The 18,270-nt window shown below is 45.4% G+C and overlaps 1 protein-coding gene across 4 annotated transcripts in view; it reads right to left on the bottom strand.

The window, feature by feature from the left end:
• EDC4 (enhancer of mRNA decapping 4) overlaps positions 1-17,294 on the bottom strand; it is a 36,069-nt gene extending 18,775 nt beyond the window's left edge. The window contains exons 1-15 of one of the 4 annotated variants that reach the window (XM_086757899.1): positions 17,166-17,290; positions 16,055-16,190; positions 12,910-13,066; positions 11,806-11,917; positions 10,578-10,677; positions 8,831-9,020; positions 7,617-7,764; positions 6,974-7,078; positions 5,966-6,075; positions 5,269-5,352; positions 4,605-4,700; positions 3,445-3,547; positions 2,795-2,975; positions 705-777; positions 174-265 (exon numbers count right to left, since the gene is read on the bottom strand). In XM_086757899.1, the coding sequence (XP_086614025.1) occupies positions 174-265; positions 705-777; positions 2,795-2,975; positions 3,445-3,547; positions 4,605-4,700; positions 5,269-5,352; positions 5,966-6,075; positions 6,974-7,078; positions 7,617-7,764; positions 8,831-9,020; positions 10,578-10,677; positions 11,806-11,917; positions 12,910-13,066; positions 16,055-16,094 (1,591 nt within the window). In that variant the 5' untranslated portion in view covers positions 16,095-16,190; positions 17,166-17,290. Of the gene's footprint in view, positions 1-173; positions 266-704; positions 778-2,794; positions 2,976-3,444; positions 3,548-4,604; positions 4,701-5,268; positions 5,353-5,965; positions 6,076-6,973; positions 7,079-7,616; positions 7,765-8,830; positions 9,021-10,577; positions 10,678-11,805; positions 11,918-12,909; positions 13,067-16,054; positions 16,191-16,374; positions 16,745-17,165 lie in introns of those variants that run through there. The other 3 variants (XM_086757897.1, XM_086757896.1, XM_086757898.1) reach the window with 3 other exon arrangements.
• Between the last annotated feature and the right edge of the window lie 976 nt (positions 17,295-18,270).

Below are 18,270 nucleotides of genomic sequence, written 5' to 3'. Positions count from 1 at the left end.
CACTGGGGTCTGATCAAGCAGCCTGCTCCACAGCTAGTTCATATTCAGAATCCTTTATGCGATGACACCACTCTGTTACAAAGACGCATTCAAAGAAGCCCTCCTGCTGACCCCCCACCACCAACCTTTAAAGGCTCAGCAACACTGAAGATCAATTGAATACAAATGCTCACCAAATTCTTCATGAGAGCCATGGGAAGGCATGGATGTGCTCATGTCAGGACTATGAAGAGGCTGGAATCTAATCTGCACATCCTGTAGAGCCCTGAAAAAAAAAAAAACCCAGGCATCTTTGATTAGTTTGTGAATCACCAAGAGAAGTTTAATGCTTAGAATATTCCTCTTCACGGAACTGATTCCCTTGGAACACCCCTTAGTGTTTTCTGCCTGTGACAGAAGAAGTGGAAGCTGATCCTCATTCAGCTGTCACCAAGTTCTGACACCCAGAGCACCTGAGAGATGTTTCCTAGTGCTTACGCATGAGCACTGTGTGCTCACGGCAACAAAAGCACCAGCTTGCCACAGCACCGTGGAGGGCTACTTCCCAGTAAGGCCATACTGAACACACCACAGCTAGAAGTTTCTCTGAGTCCAAGTAGTTTTTGTTATGAGCAAAAGGAATTGTTAAGTTGAATTTCTATAGGTCTGTGCAGGATTAGGACAACCATAGAGAGCTGCCCACGGCAGCTGCTACACATACTCACTTGGTGTGCACACAGAAGAGTTTTATCAGCACGCCTGCTGCTGATTCAACAGCTCCAGTTCCCTGAGCACCTTCTGGAAGCGAGACAAAAGTAAAACATGAAGTTGAACAGAAACTGCAAACAAAGTTCTAGAAAAACATCACAGCAGATGAACCAGCAGCATACAGCTTCATCACTTCTCCACTTCAGAGGTAGATTCACACTGTCTAGGGAAAGTATATCCTACAGTCCCTCTACTTTTCAATGTGAGAGCAATCAAATTTGCTCTAATCCAGCCAAGTGAGCTTCAAGGAAGAGAAAAAAAAAAGATATCTCACTAAGCAAAGAGGAGGAAGCTGAAGTCTGGAACTGTCAGTGATTTGTTCTGGCTGTTGAAGTGACTGGTTGGATAGATTTTAAGAGACAGACACTAGCTCATATTGTCCAGACATCCAGACTAGGGCTCAGCCATCCTTCCTGGCTGTAAACAACTGTAGTTATAAAGAGCTCTGCAATAACTTCCCATCAGCCAGCGCTGACAACATTCACCCAGCACCTGTATCAGTCTCACTGCTAAGAAAGCTAAGGAAGCCGAGTAGAAAAGATAAATCTAGCTCCCCATTACAAAAAAAAAAAAAAAAATAGGCATTCATATGCAAATTGTCCTAATTATCTGAGCACCAGAGACCTGAAGTTTCAGTCCCAGTCCGCTCCTGACTTGCTACACGTATCTGTCATTTTTGCTTCTGCATTTCTGAGCAATACAAATATTGACTATTACGTACAACAGTAGGCATAGTTTTACTAACACAAAGGTAGGAGGATTAGGAGCAAGCCAAGAGTGGAAGAGATGCAGCAATCAAAAAATCCTTGCGTGGGACAGTTCTCCACAGGATTCACTACCACATTCATTGCAGTAACAGCCAGAAGATGTTATCTCATGTGTCTCTCCTCTAAAAAAAGAGTTACTTGTTCATTTCTGTTGCAAAAAACTTTGTAGCTTGCTAATATGCCTTCCACATGTGACTGAGGAGAATCCCACCCTTTCCCTCAACTCAGACTGCGTACTGCCCTCACATCCTGGCACAACTCAGGCAACATGACTCAGAAGCAACCAATTGGTTTCTCAGAACACGTGCTCACACCTCTGATATTTAACTACACAGTTTACTCAGACAAGCAGTCACAGAAATATATCCTGCCAGTTCTTCCAGGAACCCTTTGCTCACATGAGCCTGCAAACCGTGCTGGAGAGGGACTCAGCCCGACGCTGCCAGAGGAAGTTGTCCCCTGCGTTCTGCTGGGAGCAGGGAAGCTGTGTGATTGCCAAAACATCATGGCTCAGATACAGAGCAACTAATCTTGTACCTTAATCAACGTGTCACTTGCACTCACTTCAGCCCGCACAGCCCTGGAACGCTTTTTTAATAATAGAAACATCTCAGCTGAGTTTCTATGTGGCACGGGGCAATGGCTACAGTCTGGGTTGGGAGATTCAGGCCCATATTAGGAATATTTTCTTTAGAAAGGGGTGCAGCCCTGGGACAGGACACCAGAGCAGACACAGAAGTGTCATGTTTGGAGGCCTTCAACATGCAACCAGGTGAAGCTATAGATGTCCTGATCCGCCACTAGCAATAGTCCTGCTCTAAGGAGCAGGCTGGACCAGAGACCTCCAGAGGTCCCTTGAACCAACTCTACTGTGTTTCCCTGAAGTACTGCCGCTGCACAGGATGTATTTTGTACATATTAAGAGAAGAAGAATCATAGAATCGTTTATGTTGGAAAAAGACCTTTACAATCATCGAGTCCAGCTGTCAATCTAACATTGTAAAGTTCACCACTAAACCCTGCCCTTCAGCACCGTACCTATACGTCTTTTAAATACCTCCAGGGATGGTGACTCTACCACTTTCCCTGGGCAGCCTGTTCCAGTGCTTGACAACCCTTTTGGTGAGGAAATTTTTCTAAACGTCCCTTGGTTCAACTTGAGGTTGTTTCCTCTCATTCTGTCACTTGTTGCTTGGGAGATCACCCTTTCATGACAAAGCCAGAACCAGCCAGGAAAGAAATCCTGATCTCACAACAGCCAAATTCTCTTTGTCACCTACCTACACTCAAGCTGTCGTTCTCCTCTTCTGCTGGGAGCACTTCAGTGTGCCTTAACCGACAGCGGCTCACTGCCTGGATGCCAAAGCTTAGGACTGGGTGGGTAAGGAGGAACTCTGAGATGGAGCTGAAGTAAGCTTTGCCCTCCTCTTGGTTCTGCATCAGCTCCATCACATATAATACCTGGAAGAACCAGAAACAGTAAGTCACTGGGCTTTCAGAGCAGACCATGTGTATGTGTGTGGAGACTACAAACCCTAGCACCTGAACTACATTTGGAACAATTAAAATAACATGAGGAATAAAGCCTGGATCATTTAAATTTGTAACAGAACACCCAAGGGAACCACAATAAGCACACTCCTGTCTGAGTCAATGCTGATCAGGAACTCAATCCTACTGTGCCAGATACAGGGGTCTCCAAATAACAGCTTTACTTTAGGGTGAGAAACAATCCTTAAGGCTCCTCAGGATTAATCAGCTCAATTATTATCATTTGCCATCTTACGGTGAAATAGCTCAGGCCAGCCTCTGCATTTTTAGCTATTAATGTGCAAATCCCAGACCTAGGCAGCAGAATCAGTCACATAGATGGTCATTTCTCCTTCTGTCACTGTTACCCACACAGCCAGCAATAAAATGAACCACCTACTTTTCTCTGCACATCGCTCAGTATCAGATATTCAGCAGAGAGGTCCAGGCAAACTTTCAGGCTGGGAAGAATACTCATGGAGCTGAAGATGTCAGGAGAAAAGCTAGATCCACAAACAAGAGGTAGGGGTGTGCAGAAAAAAAAAACCAAAACAAAACAAAAAAGCAGATCAGCACAACCAAAACGATTGCTATGAAACTACATTAGTTAAAAAAAGATCTTAAGGAATTTACAGCCATATTACAGTGCAACCACCCACTAGAACAAAAACTTCATTGCAGAAATCAGTGCTGACTTCAGCCAAGAGACCAGCAAGGAGATCACAGGATAGGATCTAGATATATATTTAAATGAAAGATGACAGTTTGTCATTACTTAACATGTTCTACATTCATAAGAGGACAAGAGCCAATGCTTATATTTAAAAACAAAAATCTGCCAAATCCAAATAACCCTTTTATGTATTTTGGACCTTCTTTAGTATGAGGTGGAAAAAGCAGCACTCAGTTGTACACCGTATTCTTCTCATTTTAAGAGGGCAATTCAGAAGTGGCCTTACACGTGCGTGTGATCAGAGAGGCCACGATCCACCAGCAGAAAAACAAAATCAAGGAACATAAGTTGAGTGAAGGGATGGACTAAAGTGGAATTTAAACTTTTAGACCCATATTGCTCAGTAAATAAGCCCTGTATAACTGCTTAAGCTCTGTCAACATAGCAGCCTCTCATTATTTAAATCAGAAAATGCAATAAGAGGAAGAGATTCTACATCAGTTACTGAGTATCTAGTATTTTACAGAAGAGAGCTCTCAAGGAGTGCAATGTGGAATGTCTCTCCTCATGGTACAGATACGTCTATGCACTACAGACCAAAATGAAGAAAACAGGTCGTGGTAAAACCAAGGAGATTGTATAAAAGGTTGAATCTCCCCGGCCTTGGCAAAGCTTGACCTGAGAGTCTGCCACAGCCCTGACAGCTCTCAAAGGACTGATCAGATTGGTAAAGGAGGAGGCTCCAGTGGGGGCTAGAGCAGACTCCACTGGAGATCAAGGATCACCTTTGCAAAGTAAGTACATCTGGAAACAGAGAGCTTTGTTACGATCCACTGCTCATCAAAGCAAATCCAACCCTTCAGGGGAGTCAGCATACCAACACCCACCGGACAGTTTGCAGACAGGTCCAAGACACAGTGCACCACATCTTCAGTTCTCTGTTCTGATCTGCTCCTGTGATGAGAAATCTCCAGAAGGGAACCCTGCAGGCAGAACAGAATTAAGTTCTTTAAAAGAAGATCTGGTCCTTTCCATAAGGTCATTTCACAGAAAAGTTCCTCACAAGCTGCCCACAGCTGATTTTGCCCAACCATGTCTTAAAGTTCCGAGAAAATTTCTGCTTCCAAGACAAATCAGAAACCACTATAGCTCTCAAGAACTTTAAAGCCACAACTGACTGAAGAAATAGTAAGTTGTTTGGTTTTTTTTTTTTAAAAAAAAAAAAGTTATTTCTCAATCAACCACAGAAGAAATTTGGAGGATAATAGGCCAGTTAAAACCCACCACATCACAAACCTGAAAGTACTCATCAGTTTAGAATTTTCATTGCTTTAATGGAATTGACACTAGGATTAAGGTCACTTCAGGCTGTGTTCCAGAGCCTTGTTTATTTCTCCATCACTAGAAAACTGACTACAAAGGAGACAGGACTTGCTCCTGCCACAAAGCTAATTTTTTACAAGTATAACGCAGTTACAACAAACCCTTCAAAGGCAGAGTTAGAAGACACTACTAAACTTTCACACTCCAAGTATAGGATTAGGGACTTACTCTGGGTCTTGTTTTTTATGGTTGTCACAGAAGAGCAGGCAGGAAAGAGGCCTGCCATCATGGGGTTTCCACTCATGAAGACACCTAGGAAAGAATCAGAAAAGACTGAGTGGGCAGGGAGTAGTAGATAAGGAATATAAAAGGTGGGTGCTGAACACATTACCCCTTCTCTAAAGACAGCATTAAATCAGCACCCACCAAGTATTATCAGCTTGAAGCTGTTTACAGCCTTACATATAAATAGGGAGATCACAGCCCATGCAGCTGTAGATTGTGAACAAAAAAAAAAAAAAAAAACCCACCAAAATAAAACATATCCCATGTTACTATTTGGTTTGGTGTCTTAACAAGGGCACAATATGTAAAAGAAGTCAACACTGAGAGGAACACAGCTCAGAGAACCTGTCTGCATTCACAGGGACAGCAAAAAAGAGTTTGACTACAGCCTGTGCAAAGCACAGAACTCCTGCTTCCAGACAGCTCTCTGCTTTCCCCCCCCTCCAAGTTCACCAAACCTTGAGCATGTATGATACCCAGTGACACAACTCTTCAGCAACAAGCTACTTTAGAAACATTCACTCTATATCTTTATAACGTCCTGAGAATGACCATTGCAGGTAATTCTGTAACAAGGAAGTTCTTGCAAAGTAAACACTGCTCTGTTCCAAGATCCTTCATTTTCCAATTTCACAGTTACCTTGGCTCGTCTTGCCCTTCAATATAGATCTGCCAGAATTTGACAAAACCATCGTGGCTTGCTGTGGCCAACACAGTTCCATCTGGAGAAAGTGCTCCCTCGCTCAGGCACTAAAACAGAGAGGGGGGAAAAAAAAAAAAAGACGACACGGAAAGACGATTTTATAACTCTTCAGGGAGAAAGAGCACTCTCTTCAAACAGGAATTTGACTAACAGTTTGATAGTACATGAGGTCAGAGTGATTTCTAACAGACATGTCACCAGGCAACTTAATCCTTCAAGAAGAATTGACAGGACTTTTTTTTGTAATAATAATTATCAACTTTTCCAGACAGCAAACTTAAGTACAATGGATTGTGCTGCCACTGTTCTCACTGTTATAAACGGAGCTCATTTTGTTTTGGGATCTTCTGGCTTTTCACAATCATTATTGTTTCACAATCATAACTATTTCACCTAAGTGACACAATTACTTTATCATCATCCTGTTCAAGAACTGAAATGGGACTCTTTCCAGTTGTTTCTTTTATATTCAAAATATCACCTACTGGAGACCCAGCTGCAGTTCTGGTCCACTGTACTCACAGATGTAACTATACTCATTAGGAGAATCACAGAAGAATAAAGATTACATTGGGCTTAGTTCTGACTTTCTCCTCCAGCAGTGAACCACAGCAGCATTAAGTGTTTCATTTACCAGGAGATAAAATAAAATAATTGAAACACAGCCTGGGTTGTGAAACAGACCCTTGGAAACACAGATGAGTTTCTTCAAAGCAAACGACTACACATTCACTTGGCTCTTTAAACAGAGGTTACCTACCAATAGTGTGTGCACACAGCCAGTAGGCTGTGGGTGACAGTGTGGACAGGCAAGAAACTGGTTTTTTTTACAGCCAACTGTCCTAAGAACTGCAGCTCCTGAGACATTATAACCCAAAGAAAACCTATGTGGTCTGTAGCGATCACCTACACAATGGCAGTAAAGAAAGCAAAATAGGTTTATACCGTGCTGTGGCCTTTCACTACGATGAAGCCTTCTTTGATGCTAGGCACTTCCACCGGCCACGAGCTGTTGTTTGTTCGGATAATGTCCAAATCCCACACCTCTGCCTGGAAAACAAACATGTGGGCACACAGGTTTATTTCAACAACTACTGGTCTGATCCAGCAGAGAATTTCATCTATCATCATCTTATATCCTCGCATACCAGCCCAACAGCAAGTATGTGACACAAACCTTCCCACCTCCACCCAATTTGGCCATGAGATGCTTTTCTGGCATCCAGCCATCTGTAAGTACAGGGAATTGCTCTTGGCAGTTGTAGTTGCTCACCAAACCACCTCCCCTGGGAACTGGCTTAGCCTGAACAGACGAGTGATGCCTCTAGCCCACCACACTGCTTCTAGTGGTCCCACTATTTGATGGCAACCAGAAGTTACCACTCTCCTTCCTTCTGAGTCCCAGAGAGAGATCAGCATGAGCTCTCCTTGGAAGAGAGGAATCCCCATATCTCATATTACAGGAGGATCCCCAGCACAGACTAGACAGGAGCCTTTGTAACTCTAACCATATTGCCTCTTTCCTTCATTAGATTTTCTCCCTCTAATGGTAATAAGGGACAATGTTTCAAATACAAGGTTTCCTTACCCTGTCCTCATGCAACAACGCCAACGTCTGACTTCCCTCTTCACCACTCTCCTCATTATCATCTGGGATGAAAGGGCACCATATGATTCTTCGAGAGGTGTTCAGCGGGGTATTGTCAGGTCGCTTGATGTTAACCAAGATCTCCTCTCTGATCACAACGGTTAAGGAATGTAACATTTCTGGCTGTGCTACGGACACTCAGCACTAACCTATTCAGGCTTGGTCCTCTGCTAAATACTATTAAACCTCAAGCTTTTTTTGATTATTGAGATTCAAAAAGACATCAGGTAAAAGGATTCTGCTAAGAAAGCAGACAAGCTAGCGTTTCTTCACTGGCAGAAGAAGAGGTTAAGCTTATGAAAGTTAATAGTTTCTCATAATTTTCTCTTGCAGGCTCCAGATAGGGACAGGATAAGCACAACAGGAGCACACAGTCAGACTGTGCAATCCATGCGACTGCTGACGGAAAGATTAAATTGTTTCAGCTAGCATTGCAACAACCCTACCACAGAAAGACAGAAAAGCTACCACACTGCCCCTGGCTGAGTGCTCTGGTCCAACCATACAAATCAGATCTTAAACGACGACAACCACCTTTGCCTCAGTTGCTTTTGAAATGATATTATACAACTGAAAACTAAGAAGAAACAACCTAACACAACGTATCACATAGACTGACATACTTCCCAAAAGCACCAACCAGTCACTCCTAGCAATTAAAAGGAAAAGAATTAGGGCAATAAATTGAATACTGAAATAAACTTCAGGACCACCAAAAGAAAAATGGTAATAGGTTTGGAAGGAAGTTAGTGAGCAGGAGGGAAGTACTACATCCTCTTCCCTAGAAACATAACTGATGAAAACAGCTAGAACCAGACAAACATGAGTAAAAAGCTTTGTCACATGTTTGAGGTGATACTGTCCGTGTGTAAAGTCAGCCAGTATAGACCAGTGCTTCTCACTGACTGCTTTTGTCCGGACCAGAAGGAGCACTGAGGTGTCACTCCTAGAATTTCAAGTTACACATGATTTCAAGTAACGATTGTGTTGAATACAGGCATGGGTTGACTGATGTGATACTCTGGAAGGGGCAGAACGATCGAGCTTCCCCCTGCAAGCTGCTGTTCTGGAAAGGCTAGGAAATACGTTGCAATTCTGAGGTTGCATTCACATCTAACCAAAAGACTGATATAAAGCACATTTTGACAAGATACTGGATTTTTTCTTTATCCATGGCCAGGCGCCAGACAAAAAGGTTGCCAGCCTCATCGAGGCACGCCAGCTGGTTGGAGTTGAGATGAGCAAAAGCCAGGTCTGCCACACCGCCTGTGAATCCCTTCAGCAAAGTCCGCTCAGCAGTGCTGACGCTCAACACTCGCACCATAGCGGAGCCGTTACTGGCAGCTGCAGAAAAGACAGAGGGAGAAGTCACCGTTTACCTGTGTGGTTTCTCCACAGGACTGCCTTTGTTTCCACCCATTGGCATTTCCAGCTCCCATCCTGCATCAGCTGTCACTGGCAGCACACTGAATACCCACATCAATAGGTACCACGTTAATCAGCCCTTTCAAGATCCAGGCTACATGCACAAATATTCCCTCCACTTCTCAGCTTTGGTGAAGAAGACTGGAATGGCAGCATCAAGAAGTACTTTGCCCACCTTGTAAGGGGCAGCTTAATTCCCCATATCATCTACAATTTCTTCAGCACCTCAAATTCTAAGTTGCTCTACTTAAAAAGTCAACAGAAGTTGACTTCTTGTGATTCCCAGCATTATTCTCATTAAATATGTCTTCATTAAATGTAAGGCCTAAATCTTGATCCTGAGCTTACAACAAAGGTACTAAACCTCCAAGACTGACCTCCAGTGACAATGAATTAATTTTAACTGCAGTTTCATTTTCAGTAACAGGAGCAAAGGAGTCCCTCAGAGGCAGGTAGCTCAAATACATCTTCTGTAAGGGGAATTTTTAAAAGCATAAACAGTGACCTAGCAAAAAGCACTGCTTTTTGGCTTGTGTGACTGAAAAGAACATGCTTTAAAGCATGCAGATATCAAGCAAAGTTTCCAATTTCAGACAAACATCACTGTAATGCAGGCAGTTCTATGGAGACCATATTGTTTCCACTTCTGATGCTCTAGCAGACCACTCAGCTTTCCATAGTGTTACTGCGTCCAAGCTTTAACACTTTAAAAACCGTGAGACACCCTAAAGCTGCTCTAAAATAACCGCAGCTAGGAAAAAAAACACAGAAGCAGAGTAGCACATTTCATAAAAGGCCAGACATTCTGATGGGTGCTAGAACTGACAAAGGGAAAAGCTGATGGAGCCTCAAACACTGTGTGGTTAAATGAGAGCAGGAAGAGACACTGCAGATGACTAAGTGTTCATTTGTTTCATGTATGTTGTGAAACAATCTTTCCCTGTGTTGTTCCACTTTTCTCTCCCTTCCTACTGCAAAACACACTGCATCTGTTTTGCTCTTTGGCTCCTCTAAATTTAGCCTTAAACTCAACTCTAAATTTATGCAAGCAAATCCATAGCAAACATTTATCTGCTCAAATTACCATGGGGCTGTTTCCGTGCTTCGCTACAGAGAAGCTTGTTTACTGCAGAAATATTTAATTAGAGGATTAATCTCAACATCAGCTTACTGTCCAGTGAAATCAATGTAACCCTTCAACTTTTCCTCCATCCTCACTGAGTTCTTCTCTTTCTTTTATTTCTAACTTCAGAAAAGCTTTCCTTCTCAGTGGAAACTCTCCTACACCACCAACTCTTCCCTCTCCTGTAGCTCCAGCTTCACCTATATTACCACTAGAACAGCACCCTGATCTTTGTGTTCCAAGAAGTATTTCAATTATTGCCAGTTACCATCTTCTGATGCAAACTTTGTCTCTTTTAGAGATACACAGAGTAAAAAAATACAAATCACATGCAAGACAAGAAGGTATCTCACCTCTAATGGCGTAAGCCAGGTAAGAGTTTGAAACAGCTATCAGATTGCCATAATAGTACTTCTGCTCCCAGTCGTATCTAGCAACAGGTTGTATTTTCACCTGCTCAAGAGAAAGAAAACAAAATATGAGAAGTGTCTCAGATTAACTTTTACCTGGAACAAACTTGCCAAATGTATTATGTCCTCCAGGGAAGACCTGTAATGCTTAACGGGAAATTGTTAGAAGCAGCAGTTGGTAGGAAGAATTGCTGAATACCAAGTAGCTGAGCCCTTAACATTTGAAGTTCTGGAAGCTGATTAATATTTCCTTCCATTGCAAGAAGGAATGCAACTCACTGAGTTTGTCACACTGCAGAATAATGCTCGACCCTGCAAGTACAGCGAAGTAGCCTTTACCTCCTTGTTAGCACTGTGTCTGGATTCACAGTTCTTGGAAACTTTTTTTGAAATATAGAAATACATTTGCTGCATGGGCATTTTTTGCTTTTTAGTTTCAACACTGCTTTCTGAGAAACTGAAAGTCCTGGTCTTATTTGATAAGCACTGTCTCTACAAGCAAATAATTAAGAAATACTGTGGAAATTATGGCAGTGATTCTCCTTTTTATTTTTATCTTCAATATCATCTATGAAAAACAATTATAACACGGTACAGTATTCATTTATGATCTCTATGGTCCCTTAATTGACGGCACAAGGAATAAAATGACATAATATAGAAAAGTGCCAAGAGGATCAAGACCAGAGTTCTCTCCCTAATTGCTAGCATTTGTTCTGAGTGTCTCAGTACTCTATACAGCACTAGTTCTGATCTCAGCATATCGGCTCTTCTGCAGCTCTGATCTGCTGGGTGGACCCCTCTGCAGGACTGAGGCTAGCAAACTATCAAGAGCAACCCTCCCTCCACAGCAAAGACCTTCCAGTGAAATAACAATTAGCAGGAAAAGCTTGTTTGTGAAGGAAGGGCACTCTCCCAAGAACCTACAGTTTAGATCTCGGACTTATTCTTGAAAATTAGAGGATAACTTGGCCAGACTCTGCAATAACAGTAACAATCGGCTACAAGATACCGATCCATTTTTTCCCCCTTGTTAAGCTCTTTGACAAACTTCTACCCCATTATAAGCTCCTGTAACACAGGAAAGAAGACAGTAGTTTCTGTTTAAAATATTTAAGCACGAGCCAATGTGACTGAAAGAGACAGAGCTATCCTTTCTCTTGCTCCTTACCTTGTTACTTCCTCTGGCCTTACTGGTGATGCTGGAATCGCTGCTGGCCACTATCTCCACATCTTTTGCTGATATCACTACGCACGTGGAGCTGTCATCACCGGAAAGGCAGCTTTCAAGAAAAACAAAAGGAAAAAAAAACTCAGACAGGACTCACAGGAAGAGAACAGAGGTCAGATATTTGCTATTCATAATTTTAATAGCAATGCAGAAGGAGTATCTGTGCATCTAGGAGATTTGAACTGAACAACTGAAAAACAGAAACTATTCCAGTTAAGAGTCTCCCTTTCCCACGTGCCACAGATTTCAGAGGGCCAAACACCTCGTTTATTCAGCTTAAAAACCTCCAGTCTGTTTGACTTGAGCACAGGCCTACACTTCGTTAAAGTAGCTTTGACTATTACCCAACGTTGGAAGATGCAAAGAGACCAAAGCCAAAGTTCAACCTCATCAACAACAGTGCACGCTGCTCACGATTCTCACTGCATCCTCTCTCAAAACTACGACCAAAGAACCCAAACAAAAGCTATTTACACAAGTGCTGATGTTAAGACTCAGTGCATGAAGCCAAGCATTACACTAGTCAGACTGATGTGGATTTGTATTATCACTCCCATGACAAATCCAAAGTATTCTATACGTGTATGTTCTCTTGCATATAAGCAATAAAAGCATGTGTACAGTCCAAAACACACTGATGCATATGCACAACTCAGCAGAGAGTTGGGTAGAAATCTAGCTCAGGACCATTTGTCCTGTTTTAAGTTATGTGGAGAGAAATACTTCAACAAGTGCAAGGCCTACCATACTGTCAACTGCTACAAGTTACTCTTCAGGTAACTCGGGTCCCTAAAGGAGTCCAGCTGGAGGGCTGCATGTGAATGCCAGGTTTCACCCAGAGCCCTGCTAATTTACCTTCATCCTGACTTGCAGTGTCCCCCATGTGACCAGTCCTGCTCCCTTTCTCTCTAAAATACTCTGCCAATCTTCTTCAGTTCCTGAGCAGCAAGGATGGTCAGATTCCCAGCATGATTGTCCAGGCTCATCAGAATTAATTTTTATCCGTTTTCTGTTCAGTCTCAGCCTTTCTTTGACAAAACTTACATGACTTGCTTCTCCTGCAGGGCTCCAAGAGAAATGCTGCGATGCACTGGCTTAGCCAAAGAAGGTCCATCTCCAGCCACGATGGGATCAGGCACCAGCAGTCCATTCAGGTCTCCGTTATAGGAATTTGATGGTCTCTGGTTCTCATTCACTGAACCTAGGGAAAAGTATGATGAACTGTGCACAATACCCATTTAAAAGAATCAGCGCTGCATAAAACACACTACCTCCAGAGGTTTTTCATCAAGTTCTACTGGTCTATCAGGTAGAATACACTGAACTGGCTGGAAGAAGTATTCTCTAAAAGGGATGAGTAAGAGACCTTCCATACAAGAAACTTATCTCCACACAAATGAGTGAAGTCATAGCTCTTTTCTTACACAAGCAATCCCAGCAGACCAGGAAAGCATCAAAGAATGAGTCCAAGGAACTTAACAGACTCAAAGAGCAAATAGTCCTGGATCAGAAAGCCTAAGCTGGTGAGTTACATTTACTGAATCAGATTTACCAGACCAAAGGGTTCTTGAGGTGTCATTTCTAACCCTCATGCCTGCAGAGAGATCTCTGAAGTCCAGCAATACAGTGGTCAGCTGAAACATTTGGGGTTGGCTGGAAATAATACATTTGTTATGTTCCAAACTGGCTTCTGACTGTGAGACCTGACCTGAAAGTCCAGGTGTTCAAGTAACTCAGCTATGAAACTGTGCAGCTGTGCCTGCAAGATTCCCATATTTTTCCCTTGGTTGACAACTCACAGAGAAGTTCATAGAACTCAAGTTTTGTGTAAAGTAACCACTCATTCAGTGTTTCAGCTCTGCTTTGAAGAGTGCATGTGCCCTGACTTCACATATTTGGCCTAGCACAAATTGCCTGAGGGCCTCTGTACCTTCTGAAGGCTTGAGAAGGGGACATACACAACAGGGAGTGAAGGAGACCTTTCTATTTACTAGCAAGGTAAACAGTTGATGATCCCCACTGGAGAGCAAGCCCAGTCCATCTGCACTTACACATCAATCCACTGAAGTCAAAGCTTCCTGTCTCAGCAAAACCCTCGCTTGAAATTTTCACTGGTTTTGAAAACTGGAATTTCGTATACTGTTGCCAGGTAACAACTGCTGAGCTCTTGCAAAATGGCTGCTCCCAGGAGCTCCACTGTTACTGGCACACGTAACAAATCTAAACATAACTGTGGGCAAGAGCCATGTCCTTTGAAAGCAAGACAAGCTTTCCATTACCAAGCAGGCTTTAACATACCAGGATGAGCGCTGCTGCCTACAGAAATAACTGTGACTGTTATTCATTTGCCAGAAGAATATTTAAAATTTGCCTGCTTATGAACAAAGTCATTAAATCAGCAACTGCACTATGGACACAAAAAGCCTGTGCAGTGACAGGGTATCCCAACGGAGAGACCTTTTGGGTGCTCACCTGAGTTCACCTGCACTGCATGAAGAAAACAGCAGCGACACTCACGCAGCACAAGGAAACTTTAGGCCAGGGAACGGGAACCTGTAATCACCCAACACATTTGTGCTGTGCTTGATGTTCCTGGTGTGCCTCTTGTTCCTACAGCATATGGTGGGTGCTTGTCCAGCTGCAGCAACTTCCATCAACTGCAATTTATCCTTTATGACCAAAACCAGGAAAACACTCCCTACAGAAGCAGCATCCAGGCTGCCAGAGAAAGAAGATCCAGTCTTTGCTCTATCTGCAGCAAAAGAAACGGATCATGTAAGTATCTCTGCTCTTTTACGGACAGCAGGACGGTGATGTTCACTCCATGGGAAAGGGAAGGAGGAAACTCCTCAGAAGCTGACGGGCACAACAGCAGCACACTAAAGTTCAGAAATGGCGGGGGGGGCGGTCTTAGCCCATCACTGTCTTAGTGGGAGCCAGACAAGCACAGGTGCTGCCCACACACAATCCTGAAGGCATAAAAGAAGGGAAGAGGCTCAGTGTCTGGCAAGTACACGAACAAAACCAAAATGTTAACCTAGACTAGCAGGTCTAGGCTTTCAAAGGGAAAGCAGTGTGGTTGTATTCGTCACCTTTCCAAAGGGCAGGAAAAGAGCAGCAATTGGAGCTGCGATACTGAACTATTCCTGCTCCCACCCACCTTCTCCCCACATCAGGAATGCTACTTTGTACTGAATGGCGACTTCCCTGATAAACGCCTCACGTTGGGTGGGGTGAGCTCACAGAACACCTGGTTACCAGCAGATTTCAGTGCAGATGGAAGGATCCTGCCCACAGCCCCAGCAGGAACTCTCCTCCATAGCACGCTGGCATTGATGGCCTGTCTATGTGCCCCAGCTGGGAGCTCCATGGTTTGATCGTGCAGCTTCCCCCTGCTGAGGGCATGGCACCAAAAAAGGGCAAGGGTTATCAAAGCTATGGATAAAGTTTGCAAAAACTGGGAGAAAACTGTGTCAAGAGAGACTTCAGTGCTGGATTGCGTTTTCACAATCACCAAACCCAGCAGAACTAAAAAAGCATCATGACAGTTGTAAACTCTTCAGAGCGGGGAGTGCTTCTCGTCACCCGCCTGGACAGCACCCAGAGTAACATAACGCTGCTCACGCACCCAGTGCCACAAACCTTTCTTCGCAGCAGTAATCTTGGAAAGCACCTACACTAGTCTCCACTGGGTATTAAAATCTGTAAGTGATACCCAGGGTATAACAGAAACTGAAACTAGAGAGGGCCCTGACAACAGCAACTTTAGGCCAGATAAGCCTAGTGCTAGGCATGCAATTCAGGAGGCTGCTTCTATTCTCCTTCAAAAGCCTTGATGGCTCCCGCAGTTTCCCTTTCCTCTGACATCCCAATAGGATTTTCAGAGGCTTTCAGTTCACAAACAAGTGCTCTTGCTCTTGACTTTATTATGCCCAGTTCTTTCAAGTCCATTTGCTACTACCCAGGCAGTGATTTCTGCTGAGAACAACCACGGGTTCCTTACTGCTCGACTTACTGTCCTTTTGCTCCCTTTCCTCTCAACTGCCTTCTTATACACTAGTGTTGACACAGAAGATATAAAGAGAATGAAGAGGAAAGAAGAAAATTTAAAAGGAATAACTCATCCTCAGTAAATAACTCTTTTGCTTCAACCAGCAAAAGAAGCTGCTTCAGGGGAAAGTCAAGTCACCTCGAGAGAACAGAAACAACTCCAACCATTTCCCAATCATGACGCATCCTTTCAGTTCAGAAATTGCTTGTGAAACAAGGGCTCCCCCTCCCCACACTGAGTTCTCCTTTTCGTTTCTCAAGTATAGACTGCTGCACTGTAAAGGAAAAATGTATTTTCTTATAAGAATTATAATCCAGGAGCACCCAAGTGCTCCAGAAACAAGAGAAACTACTTCAAGTAATAAGAAGTTTCTCTATAGGTAGCAAAACTAACGAAGCTGGCTTCTTGTAGGTTTGCTCCACCATCCCTTGCGCCTCTACACCCCTCCCACAACAAACCTGCATCCAACCTCTCATCCTTTCGGCCAAGCAAAAGGCAGCACGCGTGGCAGCTGCTTTGGAGGTAGCACATTCGTACTGGGTCTCAGTACATTTAAAAGCTATGTTATTGCTGCCTTTTGCTCCAACGGAGCACAGCACGGGCATAAATTCTGTCCCCGACCCAGAGGCTAAGTTTTCTTCGCAAAACATTCATGGTCTCAGCCTCATTCAGACCATGACCTCGTCATGTTTGAGGACGGTGCTGATTTGAGAGAGGCGTGATAGCCCCTTCACTGAGCCCAGTAAGACATCCAGGAAAAACTCGAAGTATTCTTAACAAACGCGGGAGAGGGGCCCGAGGAGATCAGTGCTGTTCAGTTCTCAGCGGCAACACCTCTCGGATAAACAGAGCCCAAGATCCGCGGCAGCAGCGAGCGCTGAGGCCGAACTGCTCCCACTCTGCTCAGCAGCAGGGATCCTCTCCCACAAGCGAGGGTCCTCAGGCTGGGTCGCCGGCTCCTCTCCTCACCCCCTCGCTGCGTCCCGGGCTCTTCGGGGAGCGGGGCAGGGCCGAGCGGGACCCCCCTCGCCCCAGGCGGGACGGAGCCGGCGCGGAGCGATGCCACCGGCGCCCCGAGGGAGATGTGCTCAGCCCCGGCGCGGAGCCGCCTGACAGACGGTGGAGCCGCGGGGCTCCGGTTGAGGCGGGTCCCGCAGCCCGGGACAGGACAGCGCGGCCGGCGGCCCCGCCCCGGCCAGGCCCGCCGCCGCCGGCGGCCTCCCGTGCCCCCTCGGGCCCAGCCCCTCACCTCCCGGCCGGTCCAGCTTGAGGATGTCCCGCAGGTGCTGGGTCGCGTCCTCGATGTCGATGCTGGAGGAGGAGGCCATGGGGCCCGGCCCGCTTCCCACCGCCGCCCGCACAACCGCCACCGCGCTGCCCCGGCCCGGCCCGCCACCCACGCTTCCGCCTCCGGTCCGATCCCCGGTGCGCCGGGCGGAAACCGCCGCCGGGAGCGAGGGTTCCGGGTGCGGCGGGGGCGGAGCCAGACGGCCCCCGGCGGCGGGGCCAGGAGGAGCGGCCCCGGCCCCGGCCCCGGCCCCGGCCCCATCCCGCGGCGGGAGCTGCCCCGCCGCCCCCTTTCCCCCCCTCCCCGCTGCCGCCAGCCCGGGCGCTGAGGGGGAGCCGGTTGCCGCAGGCCTCCAGCGCCTTGTCAACGCCCCGGGCGTTACGGCCGGTACGGATGGCCCAACAGCACGAGGCGGTAGCTGAACTCCCCCTCAGAGGGTTAAAACGGGTCAGTGGGGGTAACATAACCTCCCTCCAACGGCCCTCCCGACTGCAGAGGTGACTACGGGGCTCAGTCTAACCCTTACAATAAACACGGGTACAAAAAAATAAGGGATAGCAAGCCTGCCCGCTTATACCGGGCCTCAAAAGTGACCTGCGGGTGTCAAAAATCGTCAGCAGGGCTGATTTAGGAACATCGGCCTTCGGCTGCGTGGAGACAGGCAGGAAAAGAGCCCCAGAAAGATCTACGTAACCGCTTTGAACTTTTCACAGCCTAAAAGAATCTCAGTTTAGATAGTTTTTAACTAACAGCTGCCCCATGCATCATTCCTTGAACCTGGCGTTTTAAGCGCTCTCTCGGCTTACGGAGCTCGTTATTCAAAGGACTACCCTGACCTCACAGCCTGGATCCTTCTGCAGGGCAGGATTCGTAAGCCAGACCTATTCTTAGATCCTCCCTCCTCTGCCAGGCTTCATTTAGATCTGGGGCTACAACATAAAGTTCCCTGCCTAGCAGCGACCATACAAAATGCCTCCTTCTACTGAAAGAGCTCATTCTTCAAGTGATTAATGTTGATGGCAACTTTCATAGCACAGAAGCAGCGACATGAGAACAGTCCTGCATT

The sequence above is a fragment of the Chlamydotis macqueenii genome, chromosome 13 (assembly GCF_036417535.1).
Source record: "Chlamydotis macqueenii isolate bChlMac1 chromosome 13, bChlMac1.mat, whole genome shotgun sequence".
NCBI lineage: Eukaryota > Metazoa > Chordata > Aves > Otidiformes > Otididae > Chlamydotis > Chlamydotis macqueenii.
This window is presented reverse-complemented; position numbering and strand designations above follow the sequence as displayed.